Source organism: Asterias amurensis, chromosome 1 (assembly GCF_032118995.1).
Source record: "Asterias amurensis chromosome 1, ASM3211899v1".
Classification (NCBI taxonomy): Eukaryota; Metazoa; Echinodermata; class Asteroidea; order Forcipulatida; family Asteriidae; genus Asterias; species Asterias amurensis.
In genome coordinates, this window is record NC_092648.1 from 3,106,566 (window position 1) to 3,131,751 (window position 25,186).

The following is a 25,186-nucleotide window of genomic DNA, read 5'->3' on the forward strand; positions in this document are numbered from 1 at the left end:
AAGCTTTGCATGGTGTGGATAAATAGGAAGAAACTATAAATAAATAGTAAACTTGCGGGTACATCATGTGTAAATCTCATTTGTGTGAGTGTTGGCTTTGAGAATAGACAGTGTGGTCTTGACGTTTCGAACAGTATTCTCTGCTCGTCTTCAGGAGAAGACACAGGAGAAAGGTATATATATTTTACTCGTATTTTCATTCATTCATTCATATAACATTTATTTCCATATCACAAAAAAGACGAGAATACAAAAGTGCATGCAGGAAATAGACAATTATATTAAGTGAACTAACAAAAGAGTCTTATCTCGAGTTAGGACAACTTACTCGTCCTATAACTTAGCACTAGCCTTACGTGTTAAATAACTCCTAGGACTAGTCCGAAGTTCGGACTATCTTTGTGAAATCGACCCCTTCTTAAATCATACATACCTTTCTCTTGTGTAGCCCAGCTTTGGATCGGTGTAGTTGAGGATATCTTCCCTGGTCCACGTCGGAGCCTGGTCCCCACACATCATTGTCTGCAGTTCAGTTGGACTGAAACTGTGCAACTTCTCCATTGAGAATACCTCATCAAAACCCTCTGCAAAGTTCAAAGAAGAACAAAAGAGTATTATTTTGGCTTTCCATCATTAAGTATAAAATGGCTTTAAAATAATGGCTTTTAAATTTGTGAAAAAAAAACCAGGCATATTACTCGGGTGGGATTCAAACCCACGACCTTTGCAGTTCAAGAGCATTACTTAAGGAGAAATCTTAATCACTTCATTACTTTTTTCAAATTTTCAGATCTAAAATGGAGTGTAATCCTACCTTTGAATGCCTCGGCCTGGCGTTGTATACCACTATGCAGACAGAAGTCAGTTACTAGTTCAACATACTCCTCAGCATTGTCCAATGTTAGGAGTTCTTCACCACCACCAGGCTTGAGATCATGTGTAGAGTAGCCGTACACACTGGAGGATGGACTGAACTGGAACGTCAACCTGGGTACAAGATAGAACAAAATGAGATCAGGCTTAGTTGGGTGAATGATTTCTGGAATAAATTACTTCATCTACACAAAAAAAAAATGACTTCTGGTGTACATAGAGCAAGTTAGATGATGACTAGAGCAAGCTAGTCAACACGGTGAAACCAATTATAAAGAACTCATTGCGCGGTAGTGAAGTTAACAATGAGAAGTCCCCTCAACCCACTAAGCTAAAGCATTAGTCCCGGCCGATGTTCTACCTTCCGCCCAAGTAGTAGTTAATAAGCAGGACAACTCATTTCAGAACTGAGAAGTCTCCTGAATTTGGAAAGCTTGTCTGAACCATTGCGGCGTGGCAACAGTGGCTTCGGTTTTGGGAATTCTAGTGTTTAGTGAGTCTTCAGCCATTTTACCTTCACCAAAATCAAATTTTTTAAATATTTATTTAAAGTTATTTGATGACTGGGTGCAGTAATCGGGGATGTTGAAAAAAAAACTGTGAGCGCAAAGTACAAAGCCTAATAACCTACAATCTGGGGAATGTAATATGGTGTTATTTTCATGTTTTTATGAAATTGATCCTAATTATTTAAAATAATATTATATATATTTTTTTTTAATCCAAACAAATGGAGAAATAACATCCCTGAGAATTGGTTAAAATAAAAAATGTTAACACTGGTTAAAACAGTTTTTCTACAAAACATTTGGAGAGTCTCTTCCTCCTGTACTTACCCCAAGTCTTCAAGACGCACGGGAGGACCTAAAGATGACTCCTCAGCTAGAATAAGTGTCTGGATCTCATTATTCCTCTCTTCCTCCGTCTTGGACTTATCCTTCAAGATCTGTCTCTTCCTGTCCACCAAGACCTTTAACTGCCGTAGGAAGTGAGCTCTGTGAGGGGCAACTAGCTCCAAGTCATCGAGGGTCAAGAGGCCAGCAAACCAGGCAGGCGTGCGGGGCTTGGGTGGATCGCCCATGATCAGTTCTGATTTTGACTCGTACTCCTCGATGGACAACTCCGAGATGAGATCATGGACATCGTCCAGGGAGGCTTCGGACTGGGTGTCATTGGAGACTTCAGAGTCGCGGACGGAGGACTCCGGAGTGAAGGAGGGGTGGATGTTACTACCAGCTTCCCCCATGCACATGAGCTTGAGGAAGGGGCGCGAGAATGGGAAATCAACGATGCGGTTGTCTTGGAGACACTTAGCGAGGAAGGTACCAAGGAAGCGGAAGACTTGAACGACACGGTTGATGTCTTCGCTGTCTTGGACTAATGGAGCTGGGAAGAGACCACATATCCTTTGGATGTAGAATCCTCTGGGTTTAACGCCTTCACCGATGTCAACCTGATGATGATGAATGAAACCATTCAGGAACAAATTACACATTTGGATGAGGGATTTCCAGTCTAGCATCTTGTTTTGGTTTTAAATAATCTAAATAGGCACAATGTTTGGCCCTTGGAAAAAAGTAGGAATATTTTATTGTGTTCATGAGCTGACCTACATATTGAAGGCTTTTAAAAAACTGTCCGGGCTATTGAATAACAATTTTGTTGGTTTCTCTAAAGGGCCAGAACAAATCGGAAATCAGACTTAAGTAGGGAGAATATCATTCCTGTCTAAACAAACTGACAACAAACCAACTAACCTCTCTAGCCATATCATCAGGAAACTCGTCATCACAAAGCCACATGCCGAGACTCTTACGTTGGAGTTCTGCGGCTACCAAGGCATAGAACTCTAGGGTTGGCCCTAGACCTGTGCCTTCCTCACCCATGAACTCAACCTGAAATCAAACGCAGAAAAGAATACGTTAATATTCTGCAACATCTAATACATCTTACAGAGAAACACTGAAGAAAATCATTTAAATAGCTCCATTCATACATGACTCTTGCAAAAATGTAAGAATCTCAAATTAAGTACAAAGGCTGTCATGGCCGAAGGGTTTAGAGCACCAGATTCAAGTTCTCAGAGTGTGGGATCAAATCCTGGTCTCGACTTGTGAAATCAGATTAAGGCAGAAACATAATAATGCATGTTACATAGCTTAAAGGGAAGGTACGCGTTAATTGTCAAAGACCAGTCTTCTCACTTGATGTATCCCAACATAAGCATAAAATAACAAGCCTGTGAAAATTTGAGCTAAATTGGTCATCGAAATTGCGAGAAAATTATGAGAGAAAAAAACACCTTTGTTGGATGAATTTGTGTGCTTTTAGACAGGAATAAAAGACTTCTGGGTAGCAGTCTTTTATTATTTTAGTGAGAAATTACCTCTTTCTCAAGATCTAGGCTACTTCAGAGGGAGCTGTTTCTCACAATGTTTTATACTATCAACAGCTCTACAATGCTCGTGACCAAGTCAGTTTTTAATTAATATTTGTTTTGAGTTATTACCAAAAGTGAACCTTCCCTTTAATGAGTTATTCTTGCAATAAGCTGGATGACGGTAGTTATCTTTTATTCCAGGCATACCCTTTTTGAAATTATAAAGAAATTGACAAATCATACCGAGGGGGATCATAACAGTTGGTTCTTTAATTAATAACTGCAAAATTTGTATATGGCACATGTACAAGGATGGCAAACATCCTCTAAAGATCACAGCCAAAAAAACTACTCAAGAAACTTTGTGAGTCTCTCGACGAATGAACTGACCTCCAGAATGGACTTGCGTCTGCTGTGGAGTCTCATGACGTTGATGGCCCACTCCAACAGTTGCTGCTCGCTGCGTGGTACCTTGACTCTCTCATGCTTTAACCTGCCCACTCTGAACTCATGCTGGTCATCCCTGCGAGTGCTTGGGGTACGGACTCTCTCAGAGCTAGCGTCACGCTTTTCTTGAAGCCAGGCAATGGCTCTATGTAAAATCAATTGATAAAATGAATTTGAAACTTTGCATGGTTCAGAAACAATCTTGTAAGGTTTGGTGTAGGACTGTGTACATTTCTAACTTTGCATGGTCGATACAACTAATTACAAGGGAACCAGCCATAAACAATATGCAATACATGGTTTTTTAACTGGTACCCCTACAAGACACAATTTTTTTACGCTAAGCAAGTTTGTGTGCCTAACAAGTTTTATGAATGGTTAGACTTCATGGGATGCTAGCTGGCGGTAGACTTACCAGGTAAATTCATTGCTGTTGAAAATGTGCGCAACTAGGTATCCAATAGAAATTTACCTGGCAAGTCTGCTGCCCCCTAGTGTTCGAAAGTCTCCAGTTGGGCCCTGATCTTACCTTGATACGCCAAACGCTGTACATGAGAAGAACAGGTGTCTAGTCTCAAACGGGAATAGCATGGGGCATCTTCTGGTGAGTTTCTCACACCAAGTAGGCAAGGCTAGACTCGCTAGCACCAGAGGGTCCTGAAGGAAGATAAGAGAAGTATGTTGTCATATGCAGGGCCATAGACATGTGAAGAAACCTTGCAATAATCTCAACTTGAACATCTACTTTAAAGGGTTTTGTAGATCAAGTTTTTGCCCATGACATGAATCCCTACTCAATGTGAATGAAGTTGTATGTGATCTAATTTACCTGTAGAAGTTTCAGCTTCAATAGTTGTCAAGTTTTTGAGAAAAAAAGTGAAAGGCACAGAGTAGTGGTTTCAGGAGAGTCGTGTTAATCCCTTGACACGCTGAAATACTTTTCGTATCACTGAGACAAAAAATATTTTTGTTATTTTTTTTATTAATTTCTCAAAAACTACAGCACCTCAGCACGTAATATTTAAGGGAAGCACACTACGATCAATATCTTCAAACCAAGTAAGATTATTATAAATCTGTGTATGCTAATGTTTTGTGTCATACATTTACAAAAAGTACCCACACCCTTTAACAAGCTGTACTAACCTGAACTTGCTGTACCAGCTTGTTGGTGATCTTTTTACTGCAGAATTCCTCTGGTGGCACATTATAGTAGTGGTAGTCTCCACCTGTGACAGATAACAAGACAGTTAACTCTTGTGGGATTCACCTTGAACTTTATCAGTGACTAGCGAGCAGGATCGCTAAGCATAGCAAAATATTGCTTAGCAGAAACAGGTTACCAGCCAAAACTCCATAAAATTACATTGTTGTACAACTATAGTGCCCCGTTCAATATTTGCTTAGCAAAGAAATTTGCTACGCAGTATTTTCTGCTTAACAGGTTTATGAAATTGGAAATTGGGCCCAGTTGTTGGTGTGGGTTGACTCTTCACACAGCAATAACAATTTAATCCAACTTACAACCAGGGCCAAATTTCAAAGAGCTGCTTTAAGCAGAAAGTTTTTTTGCTAAGCGAAAAAAAGCAGGACACCAGTGACAAATTGTACATGTGGCATGGTATTTTGGCTGGTTACTTTATTCTAGTAAGCATTATTTTGATGTGCTTAGCTAATTTTGTTTAATAGATGTTAAAATTATTAAATATAGGATTCAAACTGCCTCTAGGTACTGGGCAATCTCGGTGGTCTAGTTTGTATGACACTGCTCTAGATGCAAAGGTCGTGGGTTCGAATCCCACCCGAGTAATATACCAGTGATTGTTTTCACAGAACTCGGGTAAGTACTGAGTATACAGTGCTAACAAACATCAGTGTATATGGGTAAAAACCAAAATGAATACTACTTTTTGTTGTTGTGTGGGCTTGACTGACCTCTTAGACTGATGCTGCTGACGTCACTAGCGATTGCATATAGGATCCTAACAAGCTGTAGTACATCGCTGACTGTAGACGCTGAAGGGTCATATGGGTAGACCGAGGGTCCGCCACAGTCTAGATCACCCAGGAAGTGATTGGAACCATGTCTGCTTCGCTTGTGAGCTGGCTTGGCTAGACCAAGGTGTACAAACTCCTGAAATTGGACATGGGGGTTGAAAAGTTAAGGATATTAAATGGAAACATTGACGAGGACCAAAAGCATGGAAACCTGATATGGAAACCACAAGATTGACAATATAATATTAAATAACATACAGTATTATATAACGACGTATCTACTATAAGATACACAAGGCGCTTGAACGGACAGAAACTGTCCAAGACAGGTTTTTGATTTCGTTTAACTGTGAGACCATATTAATGATATTTATGTAGCACATTATAAGGGTGGACAAGATGATGTGGCGCATTCAGCAGCCACTGCCAGGAACACCAGGGCAACCCTCTTCTCTTAGCAATAAGTGTAACTGGGTTCTTTTATGTGCATTACACAACACACAGGAACATTTTTTTTCGTCCCATCCGAAGGACGCAGCAATATTGGTTATTAGTTGTCTTACTCAAGGACACAAGTGTCATGACCGAGATTCCAACCGACACTCCGATGATTTAACCACCAGAACTTGAATTCAAAGCTCTAAACCACTCGGGTCATGACAGCCTGATGATAACCATGACTTCCCAACACTAACCTTGTAAGCAGCAATGAGCTGAGAGCAGTTCCGGGTCTTGCGTATATTCTTCGCTGCCCCCGTCAACTTCCAGCGTCTTAGGAAGTGCACATCCCCGTTGTGTTGCAGATACGAAACTAACTCAGTCTTAGGTAAGGTGTCTGAACCCAGATGGCGGTCCACAAACGGGATTGACCAGCGACCCTGAATGACAAGATCAGAAAAACAGTTAGTTCTCTCTTTTCATATCAAACCATCTTGATTTTTCAGACAAGAAGCCACAGTTAAAATTATAGGCCCAAGGTGATTTTAAAACCATGACTATGCCCGAAGAATGGTTGTGACATCATCGAGGGCCTATAATTTTAACTGTGCCCCGATTATTAAGCAGTCAATATTTCTTTTATATACCGAATAAAGATTCTTCTTCACAAAACTGACAACGGTGAAAGGTCGTCTGTGAAGAAAGGTCTCGACGTGACACGGAACGCTGGTTGCACATGCACATACCATTATCAGTACACACGAACGACCTATTTGCCACTGTTATTTTCAGGGCGGGCATTGTGGATTGACTATGCCCTTTAGTCAAATATGACGTCATCTAAATAGAAAAAGCGGGCATAGCTATTTCCATGACTCCGTTTTAACCAATCAGATTAGAAGACTCTATACATGAGGTATATATATTTATCAATAATAACAAATTCAGATTGGTTTCCTCATCATTGTGGGTTGTTGGGTCCAGAAAAAAAACCCTGAAAATCAAAAGTGCGTTATTACCTCAGTGTTTTCTGTGAGTGACATGGATCCATCTTCAGGTCTCAACTCTCTGTACACAACGCTGTATAAAACAAGACAACAAAAGAATTCACATTTACTGATGATGTGTTCAGTTTATAGCTTCTAGTAAAAGGAGAAGAATAAAGGACTGAGAATATTTCTATTTCCTGGGACAGGAAGCCAGGTTATTATAAAATGCATTGCTTAATGACACAATGGCAGACCAGGCCAGGATTTGAAACCATACTCAATTACAGAACTTGAGTTATCGCCTCAAGTTTTCCGGGTTTTGACATCGACTGGACATTTATATAGGACTAAAACAATCAAACGGTTCCAAAAACCAAACGTATACTTTGTCATTATTTCTTACGTGTAAGTCGGTTCCCATATACGACGTAGTTTGTCCTGTTTAGTTCCTGCTGGTGTGTTTTGATACAGCATCTGGATGTATTTAAACACTGTGGAATTGGGATCCTCACAAAACACTTCCGTCTCTGGAATCTGCAAAATGGAATCAAGAAATCAGGAAATCATTAAACCCTGATGCAAAATTATTATCTATTCAATCATTGCGGTGCCCTCTGCTTAAAAAAAAGATATTTCAACTGCCTCTAGAAGAAAGACATTTAATTGTAGTATGCCAAAGGTCGCGGGTTCGTATCCCACTGGAGTAATATGCCTGTGGATTTGTTTTTACAGGGACATAAAAGTTGGGACGTGTCTTATCTCGAGTTAGGACAAGTAACTCGTCCTAACTTAGGATCAGTCTTAATATTTCCTAGGACTACGACTAGTCCTATAACTCTTTGTAAAATCGACCCCAGGACTTTGCAAAGTACCGAGTATAACGTGCTTAAAGGAAGGGTTGTTGCTTGGTAATGACCACCCCCCCCCCCCAAATTCTAATTGCAATCTGTAAGCTTTCTTATTATTAAGACAGTAGCGGTTGCAAGCGTCCTGTAAATCATTTTATCTGGAATTCTCTTTTCAATAAGTGCACTGGGTTCTTTTACATGCATTTCACAACGCGTGATATCAACTTTACGACACATCTGAAGGATGCAGCAATAGTGGTTAAGTGTCTTGCTTAAGGACACAAGAATCACAATCAGGACTTAAACCCACACTCTGCCGATCAAAAACACCAGAGCTTTTAGTCCGGTGTTCTTATCCACTCGTCCCAACGTACCAATCTGAACAATTAAACCTACCCCTGGGATTCCTGGTCCTCTGATGAAGAGAGAAAGATGAGGGCAAGGAGTGGAGTCACCGTCCTCCCTGAAGGATGTATCTGGAGATCCTACAAAGGCAATGAGTAAACATTAAAAAAAGGTCAACAATTAATATTGGCTCAGTGCTAAAAGGTCCTTAGACCATGCCTAGAATCTAGCGCGGAAGCCTAAGGCTTAGAGAAATATGCAAGTTGTAGGTTTAACAGTTAAGGAGTCCCTGAAGTGGACTATCACTGTGGGTTTTCAGGGACAACTGACGATCATTCGGATCTTTCCAAAGAATGTCATATTGACCCAATTCACCTGGCGTAATCATCAGAATAATCTTAGATGCGCCATACTGGTGGGCAACGTCACTGTGTGTTATTCAGTGACATGCGCATTTTAGGCAACCCAGCGTTTACATGTAAACCTACTGCCCACCAAAATGGTGGGCGTGGCACACTTGCCGCGTGTGACGTGCGTGCAAGGGGTCAAGTAGGTTAGTTTTGTGATGGCCACGACGGAACTCTCAGGAGGTAGAATTGAACATACCTGGTGGCGGGATCTCTAGGTCCGTTGTCTGCTGTACATTGGTTCTACCTGGTCGTGGATCAAACGCCGGTACGAGGGCTGAGAACTGTCTCTTCAGGACGTGCTCATCATCCCAGGTCCTTCTTCGACTGCCTCTCGGATCGTAATCCTCTTCCTCCTAGGGCAGAAACATTGAGGTGCTTTCATCTTTTCCAATATCAAAACACGTCCCAATCAACTTCATTATCAATATCACCCTCTACCCTTGCAGGTACCCATTTATACCCCTAGGTGAAGAGAAGCAGTTATAGTAAAGACACAAGTGCTCAAAGATACAAGTGCTCCAAGACACAAGTACTCAAAGCCACAAGTGTATTAACCGGGATTCGAATCCACACTCTGATGACTTAACCACCAGAACTTGAATTTAATGCTCTAAACCACTTGGCAATCATATATGAGGAATATCAGTTACATTCTTCTTTGACGTTTTTCTCTTGTAACCCCTTATTAAGAGTTACTGTTTGAGGAGAACTTGCATAAAAAACAAACCCACAAACCCAAACTGGATGTCAGGCAACGGGTACAGTAGCCGGAACAGCTGACGTCACACCTCGAGGCTCGTGAACTACGCCAGAGATCTGCCATTGAGCCCATGTACATAAAACCTTTGACCTCCCATCATTTCACATGGCTTTTATGGTTCTGGAGATTCGCAGTTAAATCTGACTTAAATGTTAATACATATAGAGCCGATACCTGTCCTTAACTTTGCAGATACTTACCGTACAGTCTTCATAATCATCTCCTTCGCTGTCGTCTTCATTCTCATCGTCCAGCTCCTCAGGCTCCGGACAGAACTCATCGTCCTCCAACTCGGCGAGGAGCGAGCTGGCGCGGCAATTCTCAAGGAACTCGTTGTCGCTCTCGCTGGAGTTTGACGTCATGCTGGTGGCCAGGACAGAGCTGAGGGTAGACGCGACTGTCGCTGTGGCGCTGGTGGTGTTGGCTAAGGATGTGGTGGCCGCTGGTAGGTTGGGGGCGCTCTGCGCACTGCTGAGGAAGTTACCTGTAAGAACGCAAGAACATTAAGTTAATCATACCATAACATTTATAAGGCGCACGATATCTGGAAACCATTCAAAGGCGCCAGTTGCTAGCAAGTTCCTGTGATGGTTGATATAACGACTAGTCCTAGAGGCTGCGTTTGAATGTTGACAAACAAAAAATTGATTACTAAAAGACTATCCTTAGGTGCAGTTTGAGGTAACAATATCTGTAAATCTCACTTGCGTATAGTTGGTTCTAAAAAGAACCGGTGGTTGACAAATCAACTTTTCGATCAGTATGCTCTGACCGTCTTCAGGAGAAAGTTATCAACAACCTGTTCTTTTCAGAACCCACACTAGTCACATGGTGTTTACCAATTTCACATGGTGTTAGCAAAGGCCTCGCTTAATTATACTTCAACCATGCAAAGTTTCAAATCCTTAAAGACTATCCACCGACTCAAGGATGAACTTCCAATATGGAGGTCTTAGCAAAACAGCATGCACATGCAATAGTGCCTGTCAATTGACCAGTCATGCGGGTAAGTACCAGTGCAAACTTCATAAAGCTTACATGTAAGGGAAGCTTTCTATCATCATTAAATGTAAGTTAAATGTAAACCTACGGACTTTTGTTTTTTGCGTGGTGCAAAAAGTACCATAACCCTTCAAGCTATTGCAAAGAGCAGCAGGACTATTGCAACTATGCTAAGCAGGATAGTTCCACCATAAACAGTCGAGTGTGATTTTAGTTCAGTGTGCACATTGTTAAAAGTTGGATAAGCGACTAATCAACCATTGACTTGCTCAGAACTATCTCGGCCCAATTTCATAAAGCATGTCAGCACAAAAACTTGCTAAGCACAGAATAGTATTGCTTAGCAGAAACAGGTTACCGGCCAAAATTACATTAAGTTTGCTTTGTTGTGACTGGTGCCCCACTAATTTTTTGCTTAGCCATAAAAAATTGTGAAGCAGGGTTTTCTGCTAAACAGCTTTGTGAAAATGGATCCTGTGCCCAATTTCAAAGAGCTGCTTAATTTAACAGTTTTCTGCTAAGCCAAAGTAAGCGGGATACCAGCCAGAAATGGTACATGGTGGAATGCTTTTTTGGCTGGTTGTGCTTGATTGTGCTTAGCTAGTTTCTGTGCTTAAGCAGCTCTATGAAAACTGGCCCCCATGAAAGTCAGATCCCCTGCCCTCTACTCACTGCTAGATAGTCCAGACGACAGCGGGAACCTGACAAAGCTGGAGGCGAAGTTGGTCCCGCGGCCGGAGAGCACGGCGTTCCCGCTGCCCCCGCTGCCGCTGCGGCGCATGAGGGCCGGGAACGATTCCATCAGGCCCGCCACGACGTCCCGGGTGCTGGATAGATTGGGCACGCTCACGCTCATACTGCTTGTGGTACTGGTGGTGGTTGTGGTGGGTGTTGTGGAGGCTGGGACACCTAAGGAGGGGGACGGCACGGGGGATGAACACTTTAGTGCATTGCAAAATCAAATGTTAGGATATGACATTGGGACATTATTGTCAGTTTATTTTAAGTGCCAATAGATCTTTATCACAAGTTGGCTTTACTTTGTGCATTAACCCTCCTACTTTTGGTTCCATTTTCCAGGAAGTTGACCAATAAAAATGGTTTACAAGGTGCTGGGGTGCACAATGCAGGCAATCTAATGGAGCCATATAAAACCATTCAAATGCAAGGGTTTTGTATGATGATACCACAGTGCACATTAACACCACTGTGCAAAGAACTAACTGCAAATGTGTGTACTGTGTAGATCATACATATATTCACATGATATCATACTGCAGCATGGCATAGTTCATCTGTCATTCAAAACCAATCTATTAAATGGCCCAACAGTAGGAGGGCTAAGACTATATCTTACATGTACTACAGCGGTTTTCTTTCTACTTTATAAAAACCTACATATACATGTAGCATTGCCAGCCTTTTTGTCTGGTTCCTTATACATGTAGTAGAGTAAGAACATAGATAAGCTTTATTAGTGAGGCGCCAGACTATTTCACCTACATAAGGCATCATTTGTATTTGTAAGCGACAAAAAATTGTGATAAAGATCTACACAGACTGTGTTGAGTAAACATATGTTGTACATGCACAAAATGACATGCATCACTTAATGCCACTCAGTTAGATCAAGGCATGGGGCAAACTCTGATTAGTGCAAACAAAAACACCAACCCAACCCTTGGATTTATTTAACTTGTCAAGGGATGTGGGCGAAACTTTGTCAATAAGCCATATAGAAGCTTGGTACTCAAAAAAGTACAAAAAAATGGCAAAACTTCATGGAGCTGCTTTAGCATACACGTAACAAAAGGTTACCAGCCAAACTACTATCTCACAATTACCTCTTGTGACTCGTTCCCTGGTCCCAATTTCATAAAGCTGTTACATGTAAGCAGAAAATACTGCTTGAAAAAGTTTCTTTTCTAAGCAAAAATTGAGTTGGGCACCAGTCACAACAATGTTTACTTGATGTCATTTTGCCTGGTAACCTGTTTCTGTTAAGTAATCATTGTCTATGCTGAGCTCGATTGTGTGCTTACGCGCTTTATAAAATTGGGCCCTGCTCATTTGCGCTTAGCAAATTAATCAATTGCCTGGTAACCTGTTTCTGTTAAGTAATCCTTTCCTCAAGCTCGTTTGTATGCTCACATGCTGTATAAAATTGGGCCCTGCTGATTTGACCTTAGCAGAAAATTGTACAGCTATATTTTGTGCGTAAGCAGCTCTATGAAACCAGGCCCTGATCTCCTAAGTATTGATATCAATGTTCACACCACTTACCAGTAATAGGAGGAGGCTGTTTATTGGCTGCGTTGCACTCATTCATGGCGGTCGCGGCTTGCTCCATCTCAGCTGCTAGCTCTGGACTCTCAGCGATGTCCTCCGATCCACTGAGCAAACCCCCTCGGCTGGCCGACATGAGGGCAGTCTCAACCATTGAGGTTGCCATGTTGATGCTGGCAGTCAGGTCAGAGGTCGAGGCATGATCACGATCTGAAAGCAATATTGATACTCTCTTAAAGGATTTGCTACACTATTACAAGAGTTTTCAGAGTTCTTTATCTGCAAGGAAAATGACAGGTATTGGTTTTACAGAATCAGTGATTTCATTTGATACAATGATTTCATTGGACAAACGTGCAGTGATGTGAGCTTTCCATATCTGTGTTTTGATTGGTGCGAGGTAATGTTTGAAGGCTGCACTTTCGGTCGTTTGCATGCAGCCGCGTGCATTTCTTGTACGATTCTATTGCGAATCTCCATGTACAATTAATGCGAGGTCAAAGATGCTTATAAACGGGGACGTAGGCTCAACGCAGATTTCAAGCGTAATTCACGAGCCTCAAAGTGTGACGTCAGATGTTCAGGGTAGGGAAAGTGGTGCTTCTGGTTTTGTTGGCTAAGTGAGGCCTTGATTCCTAGCATAATAATCCCAGCTAACATCTACTGGAGTACTAGAGTGCAGGCTTTGCAATAAGCCACGGCACCCACAGCAAAATGCTGTGGTGCCCTGTGTTTTTGCAAATTTCCAATTCTTCTTCTTGTGTATAAAGCTATTCATAAGTTGGCTCCGGTATATCTCCAAGACCTCATAGCCCTTCGTTCTTCTTCACTTTCATCAGCTACCCGACGCCTTCACTCTTCTTCAATCGCTCATTTCCAGCTTTCCCCGGGACCCTGCACCATGACACGCTATGGCGATCTGGACTTTTCAGTCATAGCTCCAACACTTTGGAACAAGCTACCCACCCACATTCAAGCAGCTCCTTCATTGGACACTTTCAAATCTCAACTTAAAACCCATCTGTTTTGCCAATCTGGTTATAGCGCTTAGAAACATCCATATTTAGCGCTCTATAAATGTTCAACGCGTATAACTACCTGTAGTCAAAATGCTGGATCTCATCTCTGTAAAATTAGACTTTACGTTTGTTGTGCTGCTGTGGCCCAAAATGCTTTGTGTGTTATTTGAAAGGAAATTTTATGTTTTCAATGGTTGGGCATCGTCAACTCAATTAAGCTCCTTCATTGGACACTTTCAAATCTCAACTTAAAACCCATTTGTTTTGTCAATCTGGTTATAGCGCTTAGAAACATCCGTATTTAGCGCTCTATAAATGTTGTAATTTTTAATATTATTATTATTTATCAGACATTTTCCTCATAGATGTGCCCTTTACCAGAGGAAGAATTGCTGTGTCCCTTCAAGAGCATAGTTCAAGGTCTTAGACTTCATGGAGTAATGTGCAGCTTACCTTTAGGTGCCGGTCTGTGTGACCCTACAGCGGACTCATTTAAGCTTGGGGTAGAGCTGCTCTTCCTGTTTACTAGGCACGTTCCTGATCCTCCTGTAGCGCCTGCTGCTGGGCCTTTATCTGTTGGGGTTTTATCTCCAGAGGTCTGGTCACTGCTTGACGTTGTGTGTTTACTGCTAGATGCTACCACAGCTAAGGTATAAATCCAGTCAGGCAGGATCGTTAGGAAATTACTCTTGCAGGCCTTGAATTAACACACAGCACACACAGCAATTGCCATGGTGCCCTTTGCTTTTGCTGTGGTGTACTTTGTAAAGTTCTAATACAATTTACATTTTCCTCATAGAAATGCCCCCTTATCGTAGGAAAATTACTGTACCCCTTCAAGAGCCAAGTTCGACATCTGCTCTTGCATAGATCAATGCTATCGCAATAGGCATCGTTTTTCAAACTGGAAGAAGCCGGACTTCAAGCTACTTCAACTGAATTCAACGCGTATAACTACCTGTAGTCAAAATGCTGGACCTCATCTCTGTAAAATTAGACTTTACGTTTGTTGTGCTGCTGTGGCCCAAAATGCTTTGTGTGTTATTTGAAAGGAAATTTTATGTTTTCAATGGTTGGGCATCGTCAACTCAATTAAATTCAAAGCAATGTTTATTTCTACATATCATCATCAAGAAAAAGAAAAAAAGTACAGTCATTATATATGAATGCCGAGGCTCACTCCAAAAAGCGGGGCATGGCAAGGAACAGTCTAAAAAACGAAACAATAGACGAATAAACAAAATACACCTACAAACACCTATGTACAACAAGTAAGAATAAGAGTGTTTGTTTTATATGTATACGTCGATGACTAGCAACAGTAGTAAGATGAGATAAAATCCTTCAAAAGATATTTAAAGCAATGTGCTTTGAAGCCGGTAGTTCCCCAAAATGTTTGAATGCAAAACAAAGAAAAGTGTCTTACCTTCTCGGTGTTCAGCTAAAACTACACCCTCAAGTAGTTGCGTCTCTTGCTCGCGCCATTTCCAGTCCATTCCTCGTCCACGGCCGATGCCTGTTACCATCTGTCTCAAAACCTGTGATCTAATCAAGCGACGTTGCTTACGTGCACTTGCCTCTGTGTCCTTAGCCGCCTTGCCTGTCAAATGAATGAGGATCACAAAACATTAATATTGTAAAGTTTATCAAAAGGTTGCGGAGTCAGTCAGGCTGGTGGGGCTTAATGCGCGCTGGCAGCAAACAGCTGTATTGTGTAGGAGTTCCAGGTGCGCAGCAGTGTGTGTTCCCGCGCTTAGAGCAGAAAAGTCCTCTTGTAAACTGTAAGCCCTATCATTCACACAGACAGCATACTTATGTACAGCAAGATCCAAGGTGTGTAAATGAAGCCTATTTGTTTGTGTGTTTTATTTATTTTATATTTTATTTCACCCAAATCCAAAGCACAAGCACCAATAACATGATGGATAAACACATTAAATTGAAAGATATTTATTTGTTTTGTTGCACTTCATGCCATCTTTCAGTATAGACAGACAGTAATTTTCAAGTTGACCAACTTAATTTAGTTAATAATGAATCTACACTCAACTGTAGAATTGGTTACAAATCTACACAATTAAGTGTAGACTCGTTATGAATCTACAGTACGTGTAGATTAGTAGATTTGTTAAATGAATGTTGCCTTGGATCGGACGAGTTGGTCTTTGAAAAGCATTTGTAACCGTTTGTTATAAAATGCACATGGTTCGAAAGATGTTTTAAAAGTAGAATACAATGATCCACACAGGTATTACTCAAAATTGCATGGTTTTCCTTTTACGTCGCGAACTAACACGGCCGGCTATTTATGGGAGTCAAAAATTTGACTCCCATAAATGACGGACCGTGTTAGTCAACGAGGTAAAAGGAAAACCATGAGTGGTCTCTAAAGGGTTAAAGAATGAATGACTTACTAGTGCCGAGTGATTCCTCTATAGCGCCAGTGACTGTTCCATACAGCTCAAAACCAGAGAGTGACAGGTAGTGTGTCTGTCCGCTAGCATTCTTGCCGGTCTGTTGCAGTCGGATGTAGCGCCATCCTTGCTTCTCATCCTTAGAAGGCTCCAGGGGCCAGGTGGCTGTTGAACTGCAAGGTTAACAATAACACACAAGTAGGGTTTGAAACTTTGCGAGGTAAGAAGAGAACTGGGCAGAATTATGAGAAAGAGGAGGTCAGAGGTTCAGTTGACCAAAGTTACAAAGGGTTAAAGTATAAGCAGAGTGTGGGTGTGAGTCCCAGTTGAGACATCTGTGTCCTTAAAGGTCCAAACAACCAGACTTCAATTGTTACTTAAGACAATTACTGACACCAACTTTGCCACATAAACAGTCTTAGTTTTTAAGCAAGACAATTAACCATGATGCCTTGTCCTTCGGATGGGAGGTAGAACGATTGGTCCTGTGTTCTGTAACACACGTAAAAGAACCCGGTGCACTTTTCTTAAAGAGATGGGGTTTCGCCCCGGTGTTCATGGTCTGAACGATAGCATATTGCGCCACAGCATCTTGTAAACCATTACATGGTGCTATGTACATTATAGGAAAAAGTCTTATAGTTCAAATGTAGTCCCACATACCTTACGTACCATACTAAATGTTAACGCACCTTGAGTGTCCCTGAGTGACGGATATGAGTGCTATAAGAAGCCACTATTATTAAGTAAGTAGATGATTATAACTGGGCCCTACATATAGTCTTTATCTGTCTGCTTAATTGTTATTCTTACCCCGGTTCATTGAGTGAGCTATCATCAGAGTGAGTAATCAATGTCAGCCAGTTCTGGCCGTCCTTGGATACTTGGAATAACCAATTCCTCAAGGCTGATCGCCCGTAGCCTCTGGCGTGACGCAAGGTGTAGGCGGACGGGACAAACCAAAGGCCAAGATCAATTGAGAACCATGCTTTCCTGTCGGATAAATAGATGTAGTAAAAAGTAAATAAACATGTTGTCTGTGGTGATGTGTGTGTTGCAAACAACAATCTACACTTGTCGTTTAGTTGGGTAGACACTGGACACTATTGGTAATTGTCAAAGACCAGTTTTCTCACTTGGTGTATCTCAACATATGCATAAAATAACAAACCTGTGAAAATTTGTACTCAATTGGTTGTCGAAGTTGCAAGATGATAATGGAAGAAAAAACACCCTTGTCACACGAAGTTGTGGGCTTTCAGATGCTTGATTTTGGGACCTCAAAATCTAAATCTGAAGTCTCTAAATCAAATTCAAATATTTTAGAGGAAAACTCAAAAACTACGTTACTTCAGAGGGAACCGTTTCTCACGATGTTTTCTACTATCAACAGCTCTCCATTGATCGTTAACAAGTAAGTTTTTATGCTAACAATTATCTTGAGGAATTGCCAATAGTGTCAAGAGCCTTTTAAGTGTAAACGTCTATCTTATGAAGTGCTTGATTCCTACACTAAAATGGTATATCCGGCACCGTCAATGAATGTTCAAGTTGCAGGTGATTTTAACACAAGAGGAATGTTCAAGTTAAATAGCAAAGATGATTACAGATCACTGGAGCTGGCATTAGAGCACCTAGGCATGACTAAGAGTGCTGATAACTAGCAAATAGACTGGTGGTGAGGGTGGTTCGATTGAGAACCTGTATATATATTGAAAGGATGATCTGCTATGGTGTACTTAAGCTGGTGGTCCTGTCTAGTGAAGGGAATAAAAGTGTAGCAACGAGTTCTTAAACTGCCGTTTAAAACCGGCAGAGTCGTGGCAGAGTCGTGGCCGTGCGATCGGCGAGGGCCTTTATTGCAGGACCACGACCCTGCATGGTTTTAAACGGCAATTTAAGAACGAGTCACTACTCTCTTATTTTCTGACGACGTCCTTGAGCTCTGTACGTGTGTTGCATTTCTATGACTGAGACAGTTTTCGGATATGCATTCGTGGGCGTAGAAGTATGCATCTCAACGTATCCGAAAACAACCGGTTATAAACAGCTCCAGCTGGTCATTATCAACCGTTTAAACAACCCCACGTGACACGCTCTCCACCAATAGGAATAGCGAAACTGACTGAGGTATTTATGAATGATGGTTGATCAAACCACAGTGGATTTCTCAGGACATTTTGGATTGTGCTAATACCTGCTTTTGCAGCTAATCAAATACCACAATTTGTGACTGCTCATTCCCGTTTGGTAATGTCTAACCGTGTATAATGGTGCATTACTTTTTCAGCTGATCAAATACCAAGCTTTTTGACTGCTCATTCCTGTTTGGTAACCATGTATAACGGTGCATTACTAGAGCTGCAAGTCCCACTCAGCAATGGTGAGACCAAAGAGACACCACCTCCCCTGTTGCAGGGTCCTATATCTCTCTTCCTACTTACTTGTCATCATTGGTGTGGCAGTTCAAAGCTGATGTGTCTCTGCTTAGGATATCTTCCAGCCGGCCGTAAGGAAGGGTGCGTCCCTCTGAGCAATTGACAACTACCAGGCCATACTGGGCTGGATTCACCCACTCATATCCAGTCCTAGGGATTAAGGGCAGTTAATAGCATTTTAGTACAGAGAAATTAGTCTCCTGAATTTCGCAAAATCTACTATGAGGCAGTTAAGTATATTGCAAGAAAAGTTCTCAAAAGAACATAATCTATCCAGCAAGTATATACACATAGTGTTACCGCAAACCAACATGATACCTCACCATGCAATGCCTCACATCCCATAAATGAATTATGGTGTTACAAAAAACACAACATGGCAATGGTATTAGACAATCTTGCTTTAAATTTCAAAATGCATTATTTTCAAGTTCATTTCTGTATGACACCTACATGTAGACACCTACATGTAGTTCAGACTAGGCCAATTTGTGAAATATAATTTCAGACCACACCTTAAACAGGAATTCCCCCCAAAATGTCTTATTCCCCCAAAATACTACTCAGTTGTTATACAGCACTTTGCTAAGCAGAAATTGTTTATGCAATATTTTTTGCTTATGCAGCTCAAAAATTGGGGCCCAGAATTCGAGTACAGTGCATTACACCACATGGCCACCATACTCCATAGTTTCATTTGATGCAAACCAAACACTGTTGAGAACTCTTTATCATTGTCAAGAAGGGCACATAATTATTATCTACAGCTTCTTACTTTGCATTAGTTCCGATCCAGTAGATAATTCCGTTCTCGTCAAAGTCATGAGTATGTCTGAAGGTGGTTGCAGAACCTTCCTTCATTCTCTTGATGAAGGCAAAGCTAGAACGTTCGTAGTCGTACCACTGCTTGGCAACCTGACAAAAAGAACACAACCACAAACATTGTTAGTAACAGTTTGCTTTCCCTAGTCAGGTATACTTGTCACTTAAGAAAGAATGAACATTTTAATGAGTGCAAGGATTCACCAACATGTACACATGGTACAGAATTTAATAGTGTTTTCTGGCTATTTAATCTCAATTTTGCTGATTTTTATGACTGCCCCCCAAAAAGACAGGAAATCAGACTGAAGTAGAAATAATATCATGCTTGCCTGGTGAATAAATACAAATGTGACCAACAAGAAATCTTGGTGTTTTTTTTTAAATCTTTTTTAAAATTAAGAATCCAACAGCACAATTATCTCAAAAAGCTCATGTCTAGATATGGAAGGAAACCCCACACAATCAGGTAAGGACTGAAAACCCAATCCACATGCAAGGCTCCGGTCCGATGTGCATACTCTGCATGAAACAATACCGAGAGCTTGGAGATGCCCATCGGATATGATAAATCGCTTTATCAGAACTACATTATTCTTAATTGAACGTTTTAGAACACTTAGACTCAAAACTTCTATGACACTATTTAAATCTTGGATGAGGTGTCTGTTCTCTTCTTACCATTTTCAGCAGGTATCTTTCCAGGCTAGCTACGGTGGTCAGTGGCTCCATCTTGAGTGTCCGCCCGGTGCGGTCAATCAGAGACGCTTCTCCAGACGCCCTCTCTAGACGAAACCTCAACCGCCTCGTCAAGACCTAAACAACAATATATATAAATAAATATATCTAAATCATGATGAGCGTTTTCCATCAAGGATTTGTGGACCTACATGTAATGTCTTCTTTATAAGATCCACCCCCTGGAGTACATATCCTTAAAAAATTTCATTTTTTAATTAATTTGTTTTCATTTGTTCTGGTTGTGAAGCAAAGGACTCTCAAAAAAGCCAACTTAATCAGTGTACTAGCCAAGGACCCAATGGAAGAAAGTTTCAGTTTGGGAATGGGAAGGAAGTTTGGTTTTAGATGTGGGAGTGCACCCTAGAGAATTATTCCAGGGAAACCTGCAATCAGGTAGGGACTGAAAACCCAATTCAATGGAAGGCGAGGAAAGTTACCACTATGCCAACCCGCCACTGCATCCATTGAAATTAGTGACTATCTTTATTCTTGTGGATAAAGACAAGGGGTCGGCTTAGCAAAATGGTTCCCAAAGCTGTTAACAGAGGGCGTGCTACATAGTACCGAATACATTCTTACCTGTAGCCCATAGCTTGATCCTGGTGTATCATACAAGAACATCGGTAATCTCTCTATGGACTCCAAGACTGCAACAAGCTTCCTGATTAGCATCACTGCTGGAGTCACCGCACTACACACAAAAAAACAGTCAAACAAAAACAACTTAAATACATTTAATATTTAGTATGGACTAACTAGTGAACAAGCTGGGGGACTACCGAAAGGACGAGCTAACTGGTCCTGCTGGACAGTCACTGAAACAGTTAAGGGAAAACCTAGCCTAAACATCCGTTGTCCCACTTAGAGGCTCGTGAATTACGTCAGAGAATGGCCTTGAGCCTGAATCAATATTCTGACGGTCAAGTGGTACGGATGTACCGTAGATCTCGCATTCACTTTGCAATCAAATTCTTCGCCACAGTTACATATAAAACATCATTGCATGTACGTTGTATCCAATGATATCGCTGGTTCTGTAAAAGCTGTTCTCACAGGGGACCAGTCTAGGGTGAACTCTGCTTACCCTTGCTCATCCATGGTGTCTCTGAATGCCGCCTTGAAGAGGCTGATCCTCTCTCTAAGATGTCTGTCATGAGATGCAACGTGATCAAAACCCTGAAACGAAAGAACCATCAATTCAAGACATCAGTAGGGTTTCAAACTTTGATAGATAAACTGTCAGCCTGCCCTAATATATTATGTGGTGAATGCATCCAAACGGTACACAGTCAACCCTTCTACTGTCTGACCATTCATTATCATCTACGTTGGTTCTGAATGATAAACTATGCCAGCCTGCAATATTATATTATGTGGTGAATGCATCCAAACAGTACACAGTCAACCCTCCTACTGTCTGACCATTCAATATCATCTACATCGGTTCTGAATGATGAACTATTATATTACGTGTTGAATGCATCCGTACAGTACACAGTCAACCCTCCTACTGTCTGACCATTCATTATCATCTACGTCGGTTCTGAATTATAAACTATTATATTACGGGTTGAATGCATCCGTACAGTACACAGTCAACCCTCTTACTATCTGACCATTCAATACCTTCCACTGTGGTTCCGAACTATAAATAAACTATGCCAACCTGCATTATGATATCATCCGGTAAATGCATAATCTACACAGAACTCAGATAGCTATGTGCACATTTGTGCCACAAACACAATACTGCATTTAATGGTTTTAAAAGATTGTTTAATACCCTGAACAAAATGGTACCAAGAGTAGGAGGGTTAAGTCAAATAAAAAATTTTCAATCCAGACTTACATTGTTTAGACAGTACAGCAGAGCTTGAACCAGACCACTGCTATGAAGCTCATATGCTGAGATGTTATTCTCATCTTTGAGTAGAATTGTCAGGGACTCTAGAGCGGTCTTTAGTAGCTCGGACCAACTTTGCTCTCCCTCTGATGGCTGAAAAACATAACACAAGTTTTTTTTAATACAGCGCTGTGTACCAGACAGTCTTAATGACAATGTATACCTTTGGTTTTGGGAACCCTTTGATTGTTTTAATCCAATAAAAAACGTAGTTGATTACAATAAAAGTTAACCTGTGAAAATTTAATTACAAAAGGTGGTTGTGTTTTTGAGAAAGAAGTCAGCATATCCTTTATTTCAATCTTCTATTCAGCTCTTTGTCTTTACTATCATCTTGCTAAAAAGAAATCCAGTAATTGTCTGTTTGTCAGCCTGTTTTGACCTATCGTTTGACCAATATTTTGTCTATTATTGTATTCATAACCTGTTCTCCAATAGTTAATGAATTGCATGAGATAATAAATATATGTTGAATATAAGCATCTGTTTCCAGATTTTTTACAAGGATTCTTGAAAAATTACCAGAAATACCTTCTCCCTTCTGCCCAGGTAGTAGTTAAATAGCAAGACAGCTCTTTTTAAACTGAGAAGTCTCCTGAGTCACGTTAATTCTACACTGCTAAACATGGTATTCTTGAAATAAGAATCTTATTTTGAGAATATATTTATTGCGTCACTCCCTAGAAACTTTTCTAGGGAGTGACACAAGCAATATTTTCTCAAAATAAGATGTTTTTCTTATTTCAAGAATACCATTTTGATCAGTATACCTGTATACTCAGCAGTAGTAGATTATATTGCAAGACAAGTTCTCAAAAGAACATAATAACCCAGCCAGTAGATACACACATGGTTTTACCGCAGACCAATTATATATTTATACCTCAAAATAAAATGCCCCAAATCCCATATTACCAAAATAGATAAGAAAATAAAGATAGGATGATTTTTGATCTATTTGTGTCTTACCTTGGAGAGATCACTGTGCATCTCACATGCCTGTTCAATGTGCTGTACGATGCTATGGAGCTTAGCCACAATGTCCCGAGGGTGTGACTCTGCCGCTTTAAAGTGGCAGTCGTACAACTCACGTGCAAGATTCTTCACCTGAAAAAAACCCATGTTTGAGTACATTATTCTAAAAGGGTCTTTGTGGAGATTCATTTAGTATTGAGAGTATAAGGCTAAACAGGTACGAACATGTTCATAGCCCGGTTCATACTTCCTGAGAATGTGAATGCGATACAAATGTTAACGTCACATATGTATTTGCAACGAATAATTCGCAGGAGGGTTGAGTTGTGCTCAACTCTCTTACGAATATCGCTGCGAAAAACAGAGTTGTGGCATCAAATTCGATTCGCATTCGCAGGAAGTTCGAATTGGGCTTTATTCAGGGTAAAGGCCCGGTCACACAGGCCCCGATAACGAGAAAAAAAAATGACAACGATAAAAATGCACGCACTCTATAGGGAGATGTTTATATTTCTTCATCAGAACATAGAAAGATTGGTTTATGGTTTATTGATTTTTAAAAAGTAATCGCGTACTGCTGAGCTGCGACATAATTCACAATCGTTAAAAATATTACAATAGTTATTAAAAGCTTCACAATAGAAAATACATATTGGTTTATTTTCAGGGAACTTTCTGTAGAATCAGGAAAGGTTGGAAGTTCTGTATCTGCAACGTACTTTCTGTTTGACTTGCTCCACTTTGGAGCGGAGCCTCTTGCCTCTCTTCCCTGTCCAGCTGGTGGAGAACTCAGGGCCTAGGGACGTCTCCGCTGTGAAGGTGTGCTTGGTGCCGCGATTGGATTCAAACACAAACCCAGCCAGATCCTCACGTAGGATAGTTGCCTGTTAACATGATATGTAAAAAAAAAAGTTGTGGTAGTTTTCGGAAATGATTGGGTGGGTGATGTGGGACCAAATTTCATGAAGCTGTTAAGCAGAAAAACACTGCTCGCCAAATCCCTTTGCTAAGCAAAAATTTGACGGGGCACCAGTCACAGAAATGTAAACTTAAGGTAACTTTGGCATGTAACCTGTATCTGTTTAGCAATACTTTGTTGTGCTTAGAAAGTTTTTATGTTTACAGAATGGAAGCACTTGAATCTCAGGCGCTAAAAAGGACTGCTACATGTGATGCCGTAAAACAGAGAGAATGCAATCATTAGAACTAGATAGCTCAGTTGGTAGAGTGCCAGCATGTTAATCCAGAGGTTGTTGGTTCAAATCCGGCTGTAGTAAATTTGTCTTTCTTCAACCCAAAACTTCAACCCATCCTTCTTGCTCTGCAGGGACCAGTTACCGACTACCAGCTTACTGGGTTCGACACCGCTTAGGATGGGATGAATGCTTGATAACATCACATTTGTTTCTTTTGCTTCTCCCACATGATTATTACATACATTTAGGACACCTCCTTATTTCAATCCACTCACCTGTTGTCCATCAGAGTTATTGACAATGACCTCCCCATCCTTCTTGCTCTGCAGGGACCAGTTACCGACTACCAGCTTAGTGGGTCCAACACAGCTTAGGATGGGATGACTGCATGATCCTGCTTGCACTTGGCTTCTAGCACGCTGGAGTTTCTCAAGGAACTCTCCACGGCTCTCTGTAAATCAAACAGAGTGATAGGATCAGTAATAAGTTGATCTATACACCTTTGTCATAACACCACCATCTTGGTCATATTCCCTGTCTGGGACAGCTATAATGAATACTTTCGTAATAAAACCAACAGTGACCAGACTATTTTGCCTTTCCAGAATTATTATTTTCTTCTTTTTTTTCTTTTTATCTATTCATTTATTTATTATTTTACTGTCACACAAGGCAACTTTTACAGGCAACTTGGAGGCAACCAACTGGTAGCACATGAGTGAATTTTGGAGCATTACCCTACGATCCACAAGAAATGTGAATTGCCTTTACTTCTTGAAAGACTTTACTTCTTGGAGATTGCCTGGATTGTTGGCTTGTAAATTGCCTCTCGTGACATGGCCTTTCAGCCATACACTTTTCCACGTTCCCAAAAGGAAACTTAATTCATATGGCGGCTGTGC

General features: G+C 40.9%; 1 protein-coding gene across 3 annotated transcripts in view; it reads right to left on the reverse strand.

Annotated features, from left to right (window-relative positions):
* The window catches only part of LOC139942413 (E3 ubiquitin-protein ligase HECTD1-like), a 52,952-nt gene that overhangs the window by 649 nt on the left and 27,117 nt on the right, over positions 1-25,186 (reverse strand). The window contains exons 15-43 of one of the 3 annotated variants that reach the window (XM_071939247.1): positions 24,560-24,735; positions 23,808-23,972; positions 23,083-23,220; positions 22,060-22,206; positions 21,295-21,386; positions 20,790-20,901; positions 20,151-20,285; positions 19,423-19,562; positions 18,654-18,797; positions 17,023-17,202; positions 16,210-16,382; positions 15,222-15,395; positions 14,249-14,440; positions 12,774-12,986; positions 11,163-11,399; positions 9,689-9,972; positions 8,925-9,078; positions 8,370-8,458; positions 7,529-7,659; positions 7,156-7,216; positions 6,394-6,576; positions 5,636-5,834; positions 4,847-4,929; positions 4,230-4,357; positions 3,644-3,845; positions 2,631-2,768; positions 1,710-2,326; positions 815-987; positions 434-584 (exon numbers count right to left, since the gene is read on the reverse strand). In XM_071939247.1, the coding sequence (XP_071795348.1) occupies positions 434-584; positions 815-987; positions 1,710-2,326; positions 2,631-2,768; positions 3,644-3,845; positions 4,230-4,357; positions 4,847-4,929; positions 5,636-5,834; positions 6,394-6,576; positions 7,156-7,216; positions 7,529-7,659; positions 8,370-8,458; positions 8,925-9,078; positions 9,689-9,972; positions 11,163-11,399; positions 12,774-12,986; positions 14,249-14,440; positions 15,222-15,395; positions 16,210-16,382; positions 17,023-17,202; positions 18,654-18,797; positions 19,423-19,562; positions 20,151-20,285; positions 20,790-20,901; positions 21,295-21,386; positions 22,060-22,206; positions 23,083-23,220; positions 23,808-23,972; positions 24,560-24,735 (5,011 nt within the window). Of the gene's footprint in view, positions 1-433; positions 585-814; positions 988-1,709; positions 2,327-2,630; positions 2,769-3,643; positions 3,846-4,229; positions 4,358-4,846; positions 4,930-5,635; positions 5,835-6,393; positions 6,577-7,155; positions 7,217-7,528; positions 7,660-8,369; positions 8,459-8,924; positions 9,082-9,688; positions 9,973-11,162; positions 11,400-12,773; positions 12,987-14,248; positions 14,441-15,221; positions 15,396-16,209; positions 16,383-17,022; positions 17,203-18,653; positions 18,798-19,422; positions 19,563-20,150; positions 20,286-20,789; positions 20,902-21,294; positions 21,387-22,059; positions 22,207-23,082; positions 23,221-23,807; positions 23,973-24,559; positions 24,736-25,186 lie in introns of all 3 variants that reach the window. The other 2 variants (XM_071939246.1, XM_071939248.1) reach the window with 2 other exon arrangements.